Source organism: Desmodus rotundus, chromosome 8, assembly GCF_022682495.2.
Source record: "Desmodus rotundus isolate HL8 chromosome 8, HLdesRot8A.1, whole genome shotgun sequence".
Classification (NCBI taxonomy): domain Eukaryota; kingdom Metazoa; phylum Chordata; class Mammalia; order Chiroptera; family Phyllostomidae; genus Desmodus; species Desmodus rotundus.
In genome coordinates, this window is record NC_071394.1 from 49597136 (window position 1) to 49618751 (window position 21616).

Sequence of the window (21616 nt, forward strand, 5' to 3'; positions counted from 1 at the left end):
CTCTGCAACATTTGTTTGTGGATTTTTTTTATGTTGGCCACTCTGACAGGTGTGAGATGGTACCTCATTGTGGTTTTAATTTGCATCTCTCTGATGGCTAGTGATGCTGAGCATCTTTTCATATGTCTCTGGGCCCTCTGTATGTCTTCCTTGGAGAAGTGTCTGTTCAAGTCCTTTGTCCATTTTTTAATTGGGTTGTTTGTCTTCCTGGAGTGGAGTTGTGTGAGTTCTTTATATATTTTGGAGATCAGGCCCTTGTCTGAGGTATCATTGGCAAATATGTTTTCCCATACTGTTGGTTCTCTTTGTAATTTGGTGCTGTTTTCTTTAGCCATGCAGAAGCTTTTTATTTTGATGAAGCCCCATTTGTTTATTCTTTCCTTTATGTCCTTTGTTTTAGGGGACATGTCTGTGAGGATGTTGCTGCGTGGAATGTTGAGATTTTCCTGCCAATGTTTTCTCGAGGACATTTATGGTGTTACGACTTATATTTAAGTCTTTTATCCATCTTGAGTTTATTTTTGTGTATGGCGTAAGTTGGTGATCGAGTTTCATTTTTTTGCACATAGCTGTCCAGATCTCCCTACAACATCTGTTGAAGAGGCTGTTTTGGCTCCATTTTATGCTCCTGCCTCCTTTGTCAAATAGTAATTGACCATAAAAACTTGGATTTATTTCTGGGCTCTCTGTTCTGTTCCATTGGTCTATGTGCCTGTTTTTATGCCAGTACCAGGCTGTTTTGATTACAGTGGCCTTGTTATACAGTTTGATATCAGGTATTGTGATCCCTCCTGCTTTGTTCTTCTTTCTCAAAATTGCTGCAGCTATTCGATGCCGTTTATGGTTCCATATAAATTTCTGAAATGTTTGTTCTATATCTGTGAAATATGTCATGGGTACTCTAATAGGGATTGCATTGAATCTATAAATTGCTTTGGGTAGTATGGCCATTTTAATGATGGTAATTGTTCCAATCCATGAGTATGGTACATGCTTCCATTTGTTTGTGTCTTCCTTAATTTCTTTCTTCAGTGTTGTGTAGTTTTCTGAGTACAGGTCTTTTACCTCCTTGGTTATATTTATTCCTAGGTACTTTATTTTTCTTGTTGCTATATCAAATGGGATTTTTTTCCTGATTTCTGTTTCTGCAGTTTCATTGTTGTTATACAGGAATGCCTTTGATTTCTGAGTATTGACTTTGTATCCAGCTGTTTTGCCAAATTCATTTATTAGGTCGAGTAGTTTTTTGGTGGAGTCTATAGGATTTTCCATGTACACTATCATGTCATCTGCAAACAGTGACAGTTTCATTTCCTCCTTTCCAATTTGGATGCCTTTTATTTCTTTTTCTTGTCTGATTGCTGTGGCTAGGACTTCCAATACTATGTTGAAGGACATCCTTGTCTTGTTCCTGATCTTAGTGGGAAAGATCTAAGTTTTTATCCATTGAGTATGATGTTGGCTGTAGATCTCGAATATATGGCCTTTATTATGTTGAGGACTGCTTCCTCTATTCCCACTTTGCTGAGTGTTTTTATCAGAAATGGGTGCTGTACCTTATCAAATGCTTTTTCTGCATCTATTGATATGATCATGTGATTTTTGTCTTTGCAGTTATTGATGTGATGTATTATGTTTATTGATTTGCGAATATTGTACCATCCTTGCATCTGTGGGATGAATCCCACTTGTCCATGGTGTATGATCTTTTTAATGTATTGCTGGATGCAGTTTGCCAATATTTTGTTGAGAATGTTAGCGTCTATGTTCATCAGAGACATTGGCCTGAAATTTTATTTCTTCGTTGTGTCTTTATCTGGTTTTGGGATTAGGATGATGCTGGCTTCATAAAAAGAGTTTGGGAGTCTTCCATCAGTTTGGATTTTTTCAAATAGTCTGTGAAGGATAGGGGTTAGCTCTTCCTTAAAGGCTTTGTAGATTCTCCTGTGAAACCATCTGGTCCAGGGCTTTTGTGTGTTGGGAGTTTTTTGATTACTGCTTCAATATCGTCTGTGGTTATTGGTCTGTTCGGGCTTTCTGCTTCTTCTTCATTCAGTTGTGGAAGATTATATTTTTCTGGAAATGTGTCCATTTCACCTAGGTTTTCAAATTTCTTGCCATACAGTTCTTCATAGTAATTTCTTACAATCCTTTATATTTCTGTGATACCAGTTGTAATCTCTTCTCTTTCATTTCTAATTGTGTTTATTTAAATCCTCTCTCTTTTCTTCTTGATGAGAATATTTAAAGGCTTGTTGATTTTGTTTATCTTTTTAAAGAACCAGCTCCTGGATTCATTGATCCTTAGAATTGTGCCTTTAGTCTCTATGTCATTTAACTCTGCTCTGATCTTGGTTATTTCCTTCCTTCTGCTTGCTCTGGGCTGTCTTTGTTGTTGTTCCTCCAGTTCCTGTAGGCGTAGGGTTAGGTGGTTTGTTTGAAATGTTTCTATCTTTTTAAGGTAGGCCTGTATTGCTATGAACTTCCCTCTCAGGACTGCCTTTGCTGTGTCCCATAGGTTCTGGGTTCTTGTGAGTTCATTTTCATTTGTTTCCAGAAAGTTCTTGATTTCTTCCCTAATCTCGTTCTTGACCCATTCATTGTTTAATAGCATGCTACTCAGTCTCCATGATTTTGAGTGTTTTGGGTTTCTTCCTTTGGGGTTGGTTTCTAGTTTCAGTCCCTTGTGGTCAGAGAAAATGCTTGATATGATTTCAATTTTCTTGAATTTGTTGAGGCCTGCTTTGTGTCCTATCATGTGGTCTATCTTTGAAAAAGTTCCATGGACACTTGAAAAGAATGTGTATTTTGCTTCTTTGGGATGAAAAGCTCTATATATATCAGTTAAGTCCATTTCCTCTAGGGTATTGTTAAGTGACACAATATCCTTCTTGATATTTTGTTTGGAAGACCTGTCCATTTTTGATAGTGGGGTGTTAAAGTCCCCTACTATAATTGTGTTGCTGTCAATATCTTTCTTGAAGTCTTCCAAGATTTTCTTTATGTATTTGGGTGCTCCTATGTTGGGTGCATATATATTTACAATGTTTATGTCTTCTTCGTGGATTCTTCCTTTGAGTATTATGAAGTGACCTTCTGTGTCTCTCTTTATGGCTCTTCTTTGGAAGTCTATTTTGTCTGATATGAGTATTGCTACCCCTGCTTTTTTTTTCCTGTCCGTTTGCTTGGAAAATTTGTTTCCAGCCCTTCACTTTCAGTCTGTGTAAGTCTTCTGTCCTGAGATGGGTCTCTTGTAGGCAGCATATGTGTGGGTCTTGTTTTCTTATCCATTCAGCTATTCTATGTCTTTTGATTGGAGCATTTAATCCATTTACATTTAAGGTTATTATCAATAGGTAGTTATTCATTGCCATTTTTTTCTACCTGTGTTCCTCTCTCTTTCTCTTTTCCTTCCTTTCCTTAAAGCAGTCCCTTTAGCATCTCTTGCAGAGCTGGTTTGGTGGAAGTGTATTCTTTTAGACTTCTTTTGTCTGGGAAACTCTTTATTTGGCCTTCTATCTTGATTGAGATAGGTACAGTAGTCTTGGTTGCAGGCCTCTGGTTCTCATTACTTGGAATATTTTTTGCCATTGTCTTCTGGCTTGGAGTGTTTCCATTGAGAAGTCAGCTTCTAACCTTATTGGGGCTCCCTTGTATGTTACTTCCTGTTTCTCCCTTGCTACCTTTAAGATCCTCTCTTTGTCTTGGAATTTTGCCATTTTAATTATGATGTGTCTTGGGGTGGGCCTCTTTGGGTTCCTCCTGCTTGGGACTCTCTGTGTTTCCTGGATTTGGGTGACTTTTTCTCTCCTCAGATTAGGGAAATTTTCCATCATTACTTTTTCAAACAGGTTTTCTATCCCTTGCTCTTCTTCTTCTCCTTCTGGTATTCCTATTATACGGATATTGTTACGTTTCATGTTGTCCTGCATTTCCCTTAATCCCTCTTCATTCTTTCTGAGCCTCTTTTCCTTTTCTTGCTCTTTCTGGGTGTTTTTTTCTACCTTGTCATCCAGCTCGCTGATCCGATCCTCTGCTTCATCAAGTCTGCTTTTCATTCCTTCTACTGTGTTCTTCAGTTCAGAAATTGTATTCTTCATTTCCTCTTGGCCCTTGTTGATAGTTTCTATTTCCTTTTTCATGTTGATATAGTTTGCAATGATATGAGTTCATTGTAGTTTCCCTGTAGTTTCTGGGAGTTCTCTGTGAGCTCAGTGAGCTTCCTGATGACCATTGCTTTGAACTCAGTATCTGAGAGTTGAGTTGCCTCTTTTTCAGTTAGCATTCTTTCTGAGGCTTCCTCCTTTCCTTTCATTTGGGGATTGTTTCTTTGTCTTCCCATTGTTTGTGAGACTCTTCTTGTTAGCCTCTGCTTCTTAAATTGATCTATTCTGACTCCCTGCGTTTATGGTATGAACTTCTATGGTAGAATGCCAATGGGATTCAGTGGTGCTGTCTCCTTAATCTCCTGTGCTCACTGGTCTTGAGCTGACATTTATGGGTGTAACATGGTCTAACTCTGGGCTTTCAGCACTCCAGGTTTTATTGTCTCACCTTTGGGAAAAAGAGAAAGGTGGGGGTGGGGGGAGAGAAGGGAAGGAGGGAAAGAGGGAATAGGAAAGGAAAGAAGGAAGAAGGAATAAAGAAAGATCAGAGGCAAGATAAGAAGGAATTTTAACAAAAATTAAAAAAAAGTATATATAAAAGAAGGCAGGAAGAAGGAATAAAAAAGGTAAAGGATGGAAGGAAGGAGGAATAAAAAAATGATAGAAGGACAGAAAGGAAGAAGGAATTCAGGGGGAAAGGAGGAAAGAAAAAAAAAAAAAGTCTTCTGCTTTAAACCTGTCAGGTTAGTTCTGCTGGTCTTCCTGTCTGTGGAACGGGAGGGGGTTATTGGAAGGATTGGTTTCACTTTTCTCCCTTCCTGAGCCACACTCTTCACTGTTGTTCAGCCTCCAGTCCAGTTCCTCAGGGTCCTTCTGCTCCCCACTAGGCCTTTAGTTCACCAGTTGTGTTGTCCTTGAGTTGCACCAATTAGGGGCAACTCACACTCCCCCTTCTCGCTCTTTGCTGTCTTAGATGCTAGGGGCTCTGGGTGCTGCTCTGGGGTAGTTCAGCCCCCTACTGGGTTGAGTCTTTCCAGGGAATGCAGTCTTCCCTAACCCTGCAGCTCCCCTCTGCTGGGTGTTTTGCCTTCATCCTAGAGAACCAGTAGGCCCTGCAGGGCTCTGTGCACAGGGGCTAGGTAGGAGTCATTCAGAACCAGTTCTTTTAGGTGTGGTCCCTCACAGGCAGCCAGTCTGTTGATCAGTGGATCTGCTTCTTTGGGCCTGGGTTGCACGTGGCCGGCTGGTCTTCTCTGGGCCTGAGTCACTTGTGGCAGGCCATTCCCCCACTTTGGGCCTGAGTCACGCACATGGCTGGCCGGTCTGTCGCCTTGGGCCTGTGCGTGGGGCAGCTAGCCTCTGCTCCCGGTGCTCACCCACCCGAGGTTTTAGGTGTGGGCGCCCTGCTGGGGTCTCATGTGTGGGCAGCCAGCTGGGGTTTCAGTTGTGGGCCCCCAGTCCGCTAATCTGGGTGTGCACAACCGGGCTTCAGATGAGCGCTGGGGCTGCTTATCCCAAGTTCACGGGCCAGGGGCTGAGGGGGGAGGGGCGCCAGCGGCTGCGGCTGCTGGGGAGAGTTCTCTAACTAGCCCCTGATTGCCTCTATTTTCTTTTTCTTTTTGTGAAATTCTTCCTATTCAAGCCCCCCTGGTACAAACAAGCAGCTGGCTGCTGACACAGCTCAGCCTGGCTCTCTCCCAAGAATCCTGCAGCAGACCCTGCACCCCGGCTGGGGCTTCAGCCGCCCTGGTCCCCGTGCAGGTCCCAGGGACCTTATTGTCCTTAAGCACTCTTCTTACCGTGAGATCTTTCAGTGTCCTCTATCTTTGGTCTCCGATCTTCATATATGCTGGAATACCGTTGGCTGTTCGCTCTGCTCCTCAGATCAGCAAGGTGTTTCACTGGTGTTGAGGGGACGTGGACTCTGCTCCCACCTATCTCGCCGCCATCTTCCCGGATCCACTAAGAACAGTATTTCATAAAAATAAAAAAATAGTATTATTATAATAGGTTATTAAAATTATCATTTATTTGTATAGGACATGATGTAGATGTCATAGTCCCTTATTAGAATAATTATAAAAGAATAAAAATATTTATTGCTGAAGACTCCACATCGTGTTTGCTTTCCTTTTTCATAAAAAAATCAGTTTTTGTTACTTTTAAGTAACCTTATGTATAATGACAATGATTTCCTGACTCGTGACAAGTTCAATAAAAAAAACAGTAGTGAACATGACAGTAAAAAACAATAGTTTGGACTGTTTATAAATTTATATTTAATATAAAATATTTATCCTTCATCTGCCTTTCTTATTATTTCCCTTTTAAATTTCAAAAATGCCATTAACTTAAAGGAAATAATTTAGTATTAGAGTAATGATCATTGTGTCCAGAAAGGTGAGAAAAAAAGTGAGTTACCATGTTAGCAAATGTTGGGCTACATAACCGTAAAGTGCAGGAGAGAAGAAATCATACCTGCATATGCAGAAACTTGCCATAGGAATAACTCACCCGTATTTGGCAACCTTGTCTGCCTTTAGTTTTATATATTTAAAGTATAATAAAAATTCATGACTAGTGATATCAATGTGGTCAATAATTATTCTAAATACATGGTTTATTTTGTTTTTCAAAATAAAAATACACTTTGCTTATGCCTGTTGACATCTGAATAGAAAAGTATATACATTATTAGCAAACACATTCATAATATGTTGTTTCTGTGTAATACAGCTTTATAAATGTGAGTCATATCCCAGAAATGGCAGTATTTGGTTATTAGTCTACAGAAAGTATCCAAGAGACTTGGAATAAATCTTAAAGACTAGAGAATACTACTGAAAGAGGAGTCACAAATGAGAAAAATGCACAAATGTGCACTTAGCTAGTATTTTATTTCCATTTTTAAATGATACCTTCCAATGTGCAGAAAGTATTCTGGAGCCTATTGTTTCTCTTAGGGCCAAACTGATACTCTTTAATTTCATCATCTTGACAGCTCTTTAAGAAAAAAATGGAGATTGTATGTCATCCTTTTTTATAGTTAGAAATGTTGCCAGTGAAGCTGAAACCAGAAATCCTAACTCCCATTTTATGGACATGCTTCAATGTCTATACAGAGAAGAACTGTGTTAGTCATGGACTTTAAGGCCTGGAATTTTGGCTGCAATGACCCTTTTAAAATTAAATTTATTGGGATTACATTGTTTAATAAAGTTACACATGTTTCAAGTATACAATTTTATAATACATCATTTGTGTATTGCCTTTGTGCTCATCACCCCAAGTTCAGTCACCTTCTAAGCAGCAATCATTTTAATGAAGTTTTAGTGATATAGAGTGTAATCTTTATGACTGGCATCTCCACCATGCATTAATTGACATTGATGTAAGGTATGACCATGTTAGCAATATGAATTGATGTATGCCAGCCTGTGTAACTTCAGGTTTTCATCAGGACAGTGACCTGCTGGATCGGCGGAAACACTGTTTCACTGTGCAGTCTGAGACTGGAGAGGACCTCTACTTCTCTGTGGAGTTAGACTATGACCTCGCCCAGTGGGAAAGAGCCTTCCAAACAGCAACCTTTCTGGAAGTGGAAAGGATACAGGTGGGAGTCTGTGGAATGTTAGGGTCTGCAACTCACACAGATGCATGCCCACTTGCCTAGAGTTATCAAATAAATTCAAATTAGTGAAAAAACATAGTTCTCTGAGTCTTGCTCTCCTTCCTAAATACACTTGATAATTAGCAATTGTGATTAAATGAATGGTAATGCAGCTTTGAGACACATTTTAATTTTTATAATTTGATCTCTCTAGGCTATTTCTTACCACTCATCAAGAGTATACTGGTAATTTTAATTAGATTCAGCTCCACTTTAAATCTAAATGAAAATGTTCTGATTTAATCAATCTTTTACAAGACCATTTCCTGTTCTCCCAACATGACCACCTGATTTTCAGCTAAATGGCTCCATTCACTCATAATGCTGTTTCTTGCCAGAAAGCCTTCACTTCATTTCTACCCTTCAAAACTACACATAGACTTTGAAAATTTTTCATGGATAGTATCATCCATGAAGGTTTTCCTGATTTCCAGTCTACTCTGCCCACTCATCACCACTACTCCATCCACAACAATTCCGTCCAAATCCCCCCCTTATGAACACCAATATTACCTTCTTTTGTCACCAGTATTATTTTCTCAGCTCTGGTCTTGCTGTCATGGATTGGAGTGATGTGTTCTTGGCATTGCTCACAATGAGTTATAGTTTGCTTGAGATTATTTCATTCATCTAGCAACTGAAGTACAGTGCATTTTGTACATCACAAGTATTCAAAAGATCATTATTAAACTTTATTTATTAACTATGAAGTTATATCTAATCAAACTTTATAGAACTTTCAGCCTCTCCAATTCAGAGAATCATGAATGGAATAGGTTACCAAATACTGGCTCTGCCACTGACTGCTAACAGAGACGTGTGGCAAAACTGAACAGTTATGGTGCACGTGACACATGCAAGTGGATTTAGAGATAGGACTTAAATAAATACAGAAGTAAATACTTACTTTTGAAAACAAATACATGAAAATAGTAATATAACTTCGAATAGTTCTAGAATGCTTATCTCCAATAGGAGACTTGGATGAATGTTGTTTTCAATGCATTGAACTGATTTTTAACATCTATTATTTTTTTTCTGAGTACAATTCTGTGTTCAGTACATCAAGTTGCACACATTTGACATGGCAATCAGGGAAGCAAACAGGGACAAGGCTAACATTTCACTTGTTTCATTTCACTTTTGATGGTTCCTAATAGCTCCTCTAGTCTGCACATATCCAAACATGTTTAAAAACAAACATTGTTTTAATCATTTAACTGTATAGAACCTCAATGCAGACAATAGATACTTGAATATCATAAATAGAAAGAAATTATCTTAATTATTATTTTATTTCAAGTATCATCATCTAAGACCATTTTAAAGCAGGACAGCAGTGTGGTGATTGCAGGGGTGAGGGGGTATAAGGGTAGTAAATGGTAATCGAAAAAATATAATAAAGATTATATATTAAAATATCTTAGTTTAATAGGAGCTGCCATTTTAAATGTTAAACCTATACTGATATTTTTAGGTTTTTCAAATTATTATTTCCCTAGAATATCACACTTGGAAACACATGGTGTTTTCAACTTGATAATCTCTCTATTTAATATTTCATTTTAAATCTCCTGATGTTTAGAAATAAGAGAGATGAAATTATGTTGTTTCACTGTATGTCAATACTTTAAAAAAAAAAACTGGGATTCATTTCTGTAAGCTGATATCTTGAGCAATGCATTTTTTTTTGACTATCACCTTACTTACTCAAAATACCAATTTATGATACACATAGTAACTAAAAAATAAAATGTTTAATGCCTTTTAACTTTATATTTTAAATGTATTTTATAATTTCCTAGTCATAAATTTTCTACAAAAATACAATATTTTATATTGATTACTGTGTCAAAAATCAATAGTCAATGGCTCAACATTTTGGTATTGTTTTCAGAATTCAAAGATATGAACATATTTACATGAAAAACATTACAATGTTTCCTTCTATGTTAACAATAGTCCCACTACCATTAAATTTGATTAAGAAATAAAATAAAGAAGGAACATATGACCTATAGGGAAGTGAGCAGAAACATGGAAAATTATAGAATTGACTAATGTAATTAATGAATTAATAAATATAATTGATTGTCATTTTGAAATTGGTTTTCTTGAATGGGATTGAACACTAACATTTCCTAGCTTCTAATCTATCCCTTTCCTTATTTACACATTTTCTGATCTCTAATGTACTTAATAATGATATAAATATCAATATATTTATTTTAAGAGGTAATTCATTGAATGCAGGACACTTCTAAATATTCTACATTGTCTTTTAAATTAACACCTTAAAATTTGGAAAATTATGACAAAAAGATACAATTTTATATGAATAAAATCTTACAATATTTCTCTAATATTAAAAGTACCAAATAGGACTTAATTCATTTACATTATTTTTAGTACTTTTGCTTGTCTTATTTGTGAGCAATTTTCCAAGAGTAAGTGAATATACTGGTAAGAAGTAGATAACTCTTTTGAACTTACACTAATTGAATTTGAAAAAATATGTATAGCTCTTTTAAAATAGTACTTTTAAGAAAAAGTATAATACTTTTGAAATGGTTTCCTTTAACTATTATTATTTCAAACTGTTTTATATGTGTTTTATCAAGCTATAGGCAGTTAACTGTCATCTAAAAGAACATGTTTTGTGCTGTTAGCCTTTAGATAGATTTAAAAATCATAGGAGTGAGTGAGGTTGCCCGAGACCAGGTTGTATATTGAGAAAAAAAATGGCCTGATTAAGTCTAACATTTATAAATTGGATACAGATAGTCAAAATGTCTACTTTGGCTAAGAAATCAAATAAGGATTAACCTACTTGATCAGGTGATGCTTCTATTAAATAATTGTGAAAACATTCTCAATTAAAATTTTTGGGATTAAAAATAAGAAGTATTTTATGTGTGATGTTACCTTCAAATATTGTATAATAACATATAATTGTGCAAAAATCTTTCAAAGTGTGTCTTAATTTGAACTTTCCTAAAAAGTATAATGTTTTGCTTTTTTCCTAACTATAGTTCAATTTTTATTATAAAATAAACATAGAAATTAAACAAATCAAATATTTAATATTAAAACATATTAAGTATATTAATTATATATGCATATTAAGTTTATACATTATAAAATTAAATTTCAGTATGTCTCAACTTATATCACTTTCATTTAATGATTATTGAGAATGTAATTCAATTTGTACTTACAAACTTAAAAAAATAAATTTAATGTTCTATAATTTTCAATGTTTCTACCTGATATATTCTTTTTTAAATGGTAGTACTTGAAAGTAGCAAACAATTGTGTCTAAATCAGAGGAAACCTTGAACATTCCTCAATTTGATAATAGTTTTAACAAAACAGTAATGGGTAGATGCAAGCATGGAATATGCTTACATATTAAATAAAAGCACACCCAAAATGAACTTAAAAGGTGTATTAAGTTTGTTTTTTAATACGCTTTTTTGGAAATCTCACTTCCAAATGAATAATTTTGCATGGCTATAACTTTTCTATACAAAGTGGGCTTAAACATATGAATATAGTATACAGCTTTTTGGTGAAGGCAAAAGCATTTATTCATTATTATAGTGAGAATGTGGTTCATTCAATGTACTTATATATACAGTATTACAAAAACCAATATGATGTAAGAATCACTTTAAAAATTTGCATAAGATAGATTTCTCTCTCTCCCTCCTTTTCTTTCTCCTTGTTTAATTACAGTTATTTCTCTTTATTTAAATCCCACTTACAGTTTGCAATGGAATGCAGATGAAACTGGCCCACAGACATAAAATTGTACCATGTTGCATATAAGCCCCAAGTTTTTTCTTTCATGTTATTATATCTAAATTATAGATAATTCAGAATCTAAATTATATTAGTCTTTCCAAAACTTTTATGTAAGTAAAACTAGAATTAATCTATCTCAATGTGAAAGGTCATTGATTGTTGATTTGTGAATAATCAACAGTTCATGCAAATAACAAGTGGTAAATGTCTTTGGCAAATAGCTTATGCCACATGGGTGAACATACAGAGACTGTTAAGGTCAAGATATTTCGTGTACATTTTTGCCTTCATCACAGAATCTATTTACATGCCTGACAATTCTCTTTTAACAATATCTATAAAAGTGGCATGCCAAGAATTTGAGTAATACCTTAATCTTTAATAATTCACTTTTGCTTTAATGAAAATGTAGTGATATTTAGCTGGAGGACCGAACAACTTTCATAATCTTGCCTACACCTAAAATTTTTTGTACCAGTTTTCTTGCCAATATAGCAGGGGAGCCTGGTGAAAGTGGGGCAAGGTAAAAACAGTCCTATAAAAAAATTGGGAACTTGGCCCTGCATACCCCTTGGAAGGTCAGAAGCAATGTGGCTTCTGATTTATTAACATTACGGTGTTGATAATACTATCTACCTTACACAATTACTGATGTTATTGTTAGCTATTATGTAAGTAAGAAATTATTAAAGAAGCTGTCACACAGTCTTGGATAAATAGCTATTAATACTGATATTAGATCAATCGCATAAAAAGTAACAGTGTTTTCTATTCCGTCTAGTGCAAGACATATGCGTGTGTGCTAGAAAGTCATCTGATGGGACTCACGATTGACTTTAGCACAGGATTTATCTGCTTCGATGCTGCGACAAAGGTAATGTGTTTGGGGCGGCTCTGAGAAGTGTGCTCCGGACATTCTAATTTAAGAATGATTGAAATAACTTCAAACAACTGTCAGCCTTTTAATTGGTTATCCTGTGCCAAATTTAAGATTCTCATTTTTGTTAATAAAAGTTAAATTACATTTTAATATCTTCATAGAAAACAAATGTTTAAAATTTCAATATAACAGATGTGTTGCCACAAAACATTAGAACCATATAAACTGAATATATATTATGTTTATATGTATGTGAGAGGGGACCCAAAAAGCAGAATTTATTTCTTAAAAATGGTGTATTTATTCTTACATGTTTTAACTTCAGTCACCTTCAAAGTTCTTGCCATTTGATGCAATACACTTATTGAGACATTTTTTTTCCACTGCTCAAAACTATTTTTGAACTTGTCAATTTTGATGCCTTTTAGTGCCTCTGCCATTTTTGGTTTCACCTCTTCCACATCAGCAAAATATTTCCCTTTGAGGACTTTTTTTATGGGGGAAACAGAAAAAAGTTGATTGGGGCAAGATTAGATGAATAGGGAGGGTGGGGCACAGGGGTCATGCTGGGTTTTGGTCAAAAACTGCTCAACACTCAGTGGGGTGTGGGTGGGTGTACTTGGAAGTCACCCATCATGAAATGGGCAAAGGCATTCAAAGAATCTTTGAAAAAAATTCACTGAAACCAAAGGCAGCCTCTGACAACAATGCCAACTGGTACAGTAACACAGATGGGTTCCCAGAATACTCACCTTCAAGGGAAGCATGTACCTCCAGGGGCCTGCCCTCCAGAAGATAATTCTATTTTGGGGGTCCCCCGTCATATATCTATATATATTCATTTTCCTCTTTTACTAAAGGTGTGACATCATATTGAGGGGAAATTTTCTTTCTCAAAAACTTTTTTAAACAAAATGTTCTTTTGATTATTTTCTTTATCAGCATCTCTAACATGAAAATGGATAAAGCATATTTTTTAGTTTTATAAGCAATAAGTTAGAATTATAGAATGGAGGAATTTGAGTAGTTGAAGTTTCTAGCCAGGGCATATAATCCTTGTAAATATTTAACTTAATAAGGTCTTACACTATCTGATTGGGTGCCCTTTCCATAAAGGTTATGCGTCTGGGAGTTATGTGTACTGAGTGATGAAGGGCACCTTCTCAGCCAGTCATGTCCAAAACACTTTAAAGCTCAGCTGACCTGCTTCCCACCACTAATAGCCTGTGCCACACAGCACTGCAGTCGCTGCTGCAGTTTGTGACTGGGGCTCTGGTCCCCAACAGAAGCCAGTCTCTTTCTTCCCATCAGGACATCATTTCTTTAGATTCACTCCACTTCCTCCTTCATCAAAGTGTGGTCTCAGAAATAAACTGGTGTATTCCTTCTCAATAATTTTAAGGATTAAGGGTAATTCTGTACCGGCAAACTTATATTTTACCTAGAAATTAACCCTTGTATAGGATTTTCAAAAACAAATGCAAATAAAATGTGACAGTAATACAAACATGTGAGAAAGGCAGAGTGTATGGACAGTGGGATTATTTTGATCTTGGGAAAATGGAAGTCTAGTGGCACAGCCAGTTGTTCACAGCCAAGTAAGATGTGAGCTGGTGTTTGGAGATCTTATGATGTTTTGTAACTAAGCAACCAAAACTCTCACACAAAATCTCACATTATTTAAAGATGGCCAATGTTTCTTTTTATTTTGAAATTGTAAAATTAATAAATAGCATACATACACTGGTCAGATTTGACTGTCCAGCGTGTTGCCTTTATATAATGACAACAATTTCTTCTCCGAGTATGGAAGTTCAGATGCCAGCAGCTCCTTCAATAACTTTCATATGAGACTTATATACACTTTTCCTATGACTAAAGTCTCTTCCTCTCCCCCGTGTGTGTGTGTGTGTGTGTGTGTGTAATACTTTTCAAAATCAGCACAGGCTCATGAGTATTAAATCAGTTTAATGACTTTACTAATTTAATTAGCCAAATTCATATGTATTTATTAATATAAGTAATTTTTAAAATAAATTCATATGATTAGAGAAAAAAGTTGAAGTCTGATATTTAAAAAAGGCAACATTATTGCCACAATTGCCACCAAACCCTATCACATGGTGAAAAAATATATATCTTATACTAGTAGAGAAGAGGGAAACACAATTCATCTGAACACATTTCTGAAAGCTTGAATCTATTCTGAGCTTCTCTTTAAGTTGTGTGTAAGGAAGAAAATAGTGATATGGACGGTCTACACAACATGTGTATAGCTTCTTGCTTGGGTATGCTGGGCGGGAGGGATGAGTCATGAGAAGCTAAGCAAATTGTCATAATTGGCCTTCAGGAGTAGTAATCACTATCCCTCATTTCTGACTGCTGTTGGAAGTATCTAACTTCAATGCAATTAGATATTTGGGAGGGATGGAAAATAATCTATACACATTATAGTTAAGATAGTATCATTGCTAAAACTGTGACGCTTGGAGCGTGAAAGGGAGAGCTATTAATAATTACGCCAGCACAACCAGCAAAGACCGAGAGAGCCGTGGGCAAACCACTGAGCTGACCTTACTGCAAAAAGGTTGTGTCACCACATGGAGTGAGCCCAGAAGTTATTTTTAAAGACAAAAAAAGTCCAGTTACATATAACTTAAAAAGCTTCATTCTAATAATTTATTAAAATAATTCAGTAAAATTTAGGTGTTTTTTCTCTATATGTGTGTGGAAAGAATCCTTAAGGAAGGACGTGTCCAGCAGATTTTTTAAATGTTTGAATGCTAGAGTTTATGGCAACGATACACCTCATATCCTTTAGCTGCACACATTTTGTCTTTCTGCTCTGCATCTTGATCAGGCTTCGAAGTGACTGTGCGAACACACGGAAGGGCTTATGATAAAGTACGGGTTCCAGGAAAAGGGAGAACGGTGTTCTCAGTGGCTGACTGAGTACATATGAAGCAAATACTGCACTGTTTACACAGCACAAAGGGGAGAATTGACACATTAATGTATTTTAAAACCCTTTTTTTCATATTTACAAGAAATTTTGAAAAAACAAAATAAACAATAATGAAAAATTAAACTAAAAGACCAGATCAGGAACTTTTATGGCTGGACATGAGAGTCAGCATGATTTTAGATCATTTTAAAATGCTGCAGGTTTGAGAGCAGTGAGATGTCTGGAAATGTCAAGCTGGTTCTCATTATTTATTACTTGTGCATGAATTTCCCAGAGAGTGAGTTCAAGATACACTGCATAGCACTGTATTCCACAAATGCCACTTTACATTGGCAACATAGCAATAGGTTATACACTCTTCTTTTTCCTTTACTGTTGCTGTGTTGTCATATACAACACAGCTTGTTCTTTGTAATCTTCATTTTTGTGAAAAAGAAGCCTTTTCAGTGTCAGAGAAAGGTTTTCTCACTAATGTGTCAAAGTATGACATTGCATACTTATAGGAGGTCTGTCCAGAGGCATCCAGCTATATAATACGAACAATGCAGCAATTTATTGAAGAAGATACAAGATAAAGGAAACATTGTACATGGACAATGATTCTTCAGTCCCCTTCAAGTAGGCACCTTGGGACCTCGCACAGTTCTCCCAATCACCATCAACTGCCCCATCCTATTTTCCTGAATCTCATACACTGTGTGAAATCTCTTCCCTTTCAAAGGTGATTTAGTTTTGGAAGAAACCAGAAGTCGCAGGGCACCAAATCTGGGTTGTATGAGGGCTCAGTCACCTGGGTGATTTGATGTTTCGCCAAAGAACTCTGCCAGAGAGATGATGCATGAGGGGGAACATTGTCATGCTGAAGCTGCCAATCTTTAGTTGCCCGTAGCTGCAGCCTTCTGAATTTTCTGAATAGTTTCTACGAAGGAATGTTCAAGCTTAATGCAAAATTGAATGCAGATTGGTTGTTCTACTTGCTCAGTTATTTTTGAACGTGACGGCCACACAGTACACACGCTCATTCAACAGCATCTGCCACCCCCACTGGCTAGCACAGAGAAGTCATTGTTCACACGTGCACATTCCAGTCCACAATCCTTGGCTGCCAGGTTACATCGAAGTCATGCAAACCGTTCTCACTACATTAACAATGGCTGGACTTTTTCCATACACACCTTGTATGATTCTCATATCTTAAACTATAGATTTGTTGCCAGTATATTCATTTGAACCTGCAAATGTGCATTAATTAATTACAGATATTAATAGATTTCTATGTAAACAGAGACTTTAAGAGTAATAGTTTAAAATAAATATATACTGAAAATTTGCTCTCTATAGAGAGGCACAGAAGGGGTATATGTATCAGTCTTGGGTGTTCAAGGAAGGCTTCACAGAAATTGAGATACCAAGGGTAAGATTATCCAAATATCTGTCAGTAAGGAAGGACATTTAATTTGATGTCAGAGGAGATGAGAGATCAAATCTGTGTGTAACCAAGAGCCAGATTACAAAAGGGGGCCTACAAAAGGGGATTTGATACTAAGAAAAGAATACTTTTGAAGGGTTTAAGACATAAGAAGGAAATGATCAAATGTGTACTTGACAGAACAAAACTTGTAGGACGTGTATAGCTGAGATTGGGAGAACCTGGACAAACTGCAGATGCTGTTTTTTAAACCTGCCCCGCACTGGCCATCTATCACTCTGTGCCGCATTCCTGAGAAAGTGATGTGCATGGCAGATGAGCTCAAACAAACACTGTTTTACAAATTGAGCATGAAAATAATCTCATCGTATATTTAGTATGAGTGAAAAATGAGTACAGGAGGGGCAAGTAGGACGGCACTTGAGAAAAAAACTGGGCCATGTGGCTAAGTGCCATTGCACATTTGAACTGAAGCAGATGGACACTGTGGACAGATTATTCTAGCCCAGGTGTACAGATTGCATTGATTGGACGGAGGCAAGACTGAAGTAATGGGCATCTATGTTTCCCCTTGATAATTTAGGAGAATAACTTATTTTTAAACCATGAAATTTAGAGAAAAACAACAACAACAAAATGAAGGACAGTGCTTTTTATCTATTTCAAACAGGTAGCACCTGAGCTCTAATGGTTAAAATGAGGACAAAGGAATGTAGACCCCCTCACTCCCAGCCCTGCTGAAGCCCAGAGGGCGAGCAGCACTCCAAGGGCTCCATTGGCTGTAGTTGGTGCACGAGGACTTTCATCCTGGGTTAAAGTCCACTGCAATGTGTGGACCACCAGGAATCTTGACTCTTACACCTGGGTAAAAGTAAAAGACAGTATTACTCTTATTCTGACTATTTCTCTGGTAGAATTTCTGAAAACATTAGTTCCCCAAAATTGTTATTGTCTGGTAGTTTTTTAAAGTTGTTTTAATAGCTGAATTTGAGAAATGCTGAGAGTATTTCTTAAAAGCACCTTTACTTAAAAGCTTTTTTATTTCAGTATATCTGGAAATACACAGAATAGTAAAATATATTTTGAAATCATGGTTGGAATATAGATCTATAAGGATAATAAATTATGAGGCAACATTTTAAGTATGTTAGAAGCTGTTATAATATTCTGTTCCATTGTCTCCATAACTTTCAATAAACATAAATTTAAAACATGATCTGGGGGAAACCTGCACAATCCATGCATGTGCACGGTGACCTGCAGGCTAGAAACTTACGTTCCGTGCAGTAAAGGATAGTCACCTTTACTGAAATCATTTCCTCTTGTTTTCTATATTTTCTCTATAAAGTTAGAAAACACTCTATTCCTGAATAATTGTACTTCTGCACTAACTTCATTGTTAATACAAGGATGAATAAAATATCTCAATATTTATATTTTATTCATATTGTTACCAGGACCCCGATACTTGAGTCCATCTACCTGTACAGCCTGGCCCCCCAAAACTTATGAGTAGCAGTTTGCAATTTAGAAATTAGGTTTATTAAATAATTGGCCAGTTCAGAGTATAGGGAACTAATGGTCTAAAGACTGGATTCCCAGATGTTGTCACAAGACACCATGGCTTAGGGGGTTAGGGGTATTGCTGGAAGCTGATTGGATATAGGTGACGTAAGGTTAATAACAAATCATTTCTTTAGGTCTTACAGACAGCTTTGTGGGCGGCTCTGGTGTCCTTCTGTCCAGTCTCATGGGAAAGTAGCCAAGAGGTCATTTCACTTTGGGACTCAGGAGCTGAAATATAACTTAGCCTGCCAGATGTCAGTCCACATGACCATTAGTCAGGTCCAGGCTATTGTTTTATGCTGCCTATGGACTTTCTAATTATCTGGAGGGGGAAGACTATAACTATGAGGGGTGTATGTATATATATATATATATATATATATATATATATATATATATATAGAGAGAGAGAGAGAGAGAGAGAGAGAGGGAGAGAGAGAGAGAGAGAGAGAGGGAGAGAGAGGATTTTCAAAGTAAGAGTTTAAAACTAAATGAACTAAATGTAATCAAAATCATAAGGGCCCTCGGTTTTAATACCTTTTCACCACAAGATATATGACCTTCATATATATACATTATATAATATGTGTATTTGACTTTTTCTAAAAAGCATTTACATAATTATATCATAATTATAATGTAAATTCCATGGTTCCAACTTCTCAAAATAGAATTTAACCTTTTAAAAAATTGTATGCTATTTATTTTATAGTATTGGAATTATTCATATCAAAGGTGATTATTAAGAATCCAAAAGCAAAATTTGAAATTATTCAAATGACTACCTACTTGAAATGTCTTCCACATAAATAGAAATTTTCAGTATATGTATGTTGTGATGTCATTATGGCAATATTTCTACAAATCTTAACATATTTCTTCTTACAGTATCTTTCAATCTTTTATTTTCTAATTGTATAACATAGCTCCAAAACATGGGCTAAGAGAGGTGCTTAATAGAATTTTTATATTCTTCTTTAGATAATTATTTCTTCTTTGCCTTTAGGAGAATGAAGAACATTGCATTTTTTTTCAAAACAAACTCAGCCATTTAGGGAAACAATCTATCAGGTAATTTCTTTTTAACCCTCAAACATTTCAAAGATCCCCCTAAAATAAATGTTCAAAAGGAAAATATTAACACCAGTTTTCATGCCAGAATATTAGCTAACTATAATATAATAATAAAATCCTGGATTTTTTGTTCATTAGTTGCAATCCAAGGACATTATAAAGTACTGTAGAAATTAACACATTTTATTGCCTATAGGATTTATAATTTGAGTATATAAAGAACTAGATCAGGTAAGAATAAAAAATTCTTCCAAGGTAAAGTAATGAGGCAGCAAATAGTGAGAAGCCTTGGTCCTTACAGTAAAATTTTGACACTTTACATTAGTTAGCTGAGGCCACAAAAGTCCTATGTAACAATAACAATACTTCCCTGGCTTACAGCAGTAAATATTTATTTCTCACATTTCTGTGGGATTCAGACTAGTATTGATCTGAAAAGGGCTCATCAGTAAGTCTGCAGTTTGAATGGTTCCCTCAAACATCTGCTTTTTGGTTCTGCTCTGCTTGTGCCTTACTCTTCTTGAGCCAGACTAGCCCAGGGATGCCCATTTCTTGCAGGTAGCAAAGGCAGAAGAGAGCAAGCATAATATGTGATTCTTTAGCCTTTGCTGTTGGAACAATTGCAAAATCCCATTGGTCAAAGCATGTCATGTGACTGAGACTACAACCAAATAAGAAGACAGATCACCGTAGCCCATGGTGGGAGGACACTTCACAGTTACACTGAAATCAGGAATGATGAGAATTAGGGTTGATATGCCATTAGTGCCAAAGACCATGGAAAGCCAAGAACATATTTTATGCGAGTAACAGAATGCAATCTACAATGACTTTGGCACCCTTGTAGAGAATGATTTGGAGAAAGGGAAGAGTGAATGTTGGGAAGGGAGGAGGTCATTAGAAAACCTGTGGCTTAGAGTAAGGAGCTTTGAGGATGCAGAGTGGCAGGGATTGATTAATAATAGTGATAAATTCTCAATAGGGCTCGGGGAGACAAAGGATGGAACTAAGTGTGTAAAGAAAGTTTCTGATCTGAAAAATTGTGTGAGAAAAGGAAATACAATAAAAAATAAGAGGATCTTCAAGACACCTGTTGAATTAACTGTCATGAAAGTAGTTTTGGAGAGGTCACTGAATGTGACTGTGTTCAATGTAAAAATGAAAACACTATTGTTTTTCACTTTTCTGGTGCTATGTATCTTACATTAGTTAAACAACTTGTCTCTTTATCTTAGAAAAACACACTCCAGCATAGTGTGATATATCAAAGATTCAGATATTATAAAAAAAGTATATTGTGGATTTAAATGCCAAGGTGTAGTTCTAATAGCTTTTGCATATACTATGCAGTGCTATGTAACATATTACTCATCTCAGAATGACTCCTAGCTGAAGAAACTTCCTAGCCTTGCCCTGGCCAAGTGGCCCAGTTGGTTGGGGCATCGTCCCATTAACCAAAATGTTGCCAGTTTGATTCCTGGTCAGAGAACGTACCTGGGTTGCAGGTTTGATTCCAAGTCAGGGTACATATGGGAGGCAACCCATGTCTGTCTGTCTGTTACTCTCTCTCCCTGCTCTTCCCTTCAAATCAATAAAAACATATCTTCAGGTAAGGATTTTTTTTTTAAGAAAAGAGAGACTTTCTAGTCTCTAATAAAAATACAAAGTATTTCTAAATTCATTTTTACACTACACTGTGACCACCCATATTTATCTATTCTTGATAGATTCATTCATGCATTAGACTTACACATTCTTTCTCTAACCTTGCATGATTTAGACTCTCATGTTCAACTGCTTGCAATATTATATTTTTATTTAACTAAAATAAAGGATTTAACTAAAAAATGGCTTTTTTAACTAAATCAAAATGATTCAATGCAGAAAGATTATACATCACAAGGTAATCCATTATATGTTTCTGATTAAATGAATACAATAGTTTCCCGAGTTACGACATTTACATTTCAGTCAAATGTAAACTACTAATTTCTAGAAATACAAAGTTCTTTTACTTTGGGGAGTTGTTATTTTGTTAGGGGGGAAATGATTGATTCATACCAATAAAGCTCATAATTACATTTTAGAAATCAAATTAGAAAATGTGAAGAATAGTGCT

The 21616-nt window shown here is 36.1% G+C and overlaps 1 protein-coding gene across 1 annotated transcript in view; it reads left to right on the forward strand.

Moving 5' to 3' along the window:
• The window catches only part of SNTG1 (syntrophin gamma 1), a 534413-nt gene that overhangs the window by 462357 nt on the left and 50440 nt on the right, over window positions 1-21616 (forward strand). The window contains exons 15-16 of the mRNA XM_024578290.3: window positions 7567-7719; window positions 12365-12457. Of these exons, the coding sequence (XP_024434058.1) occupies window positions 7567-7719; window positions 12365-12457 (246 nt within the window). The remainder of the gene's footprint in view (window positions 1-7566; window positions 7720-12364; window positions 12458-21616) is intronic.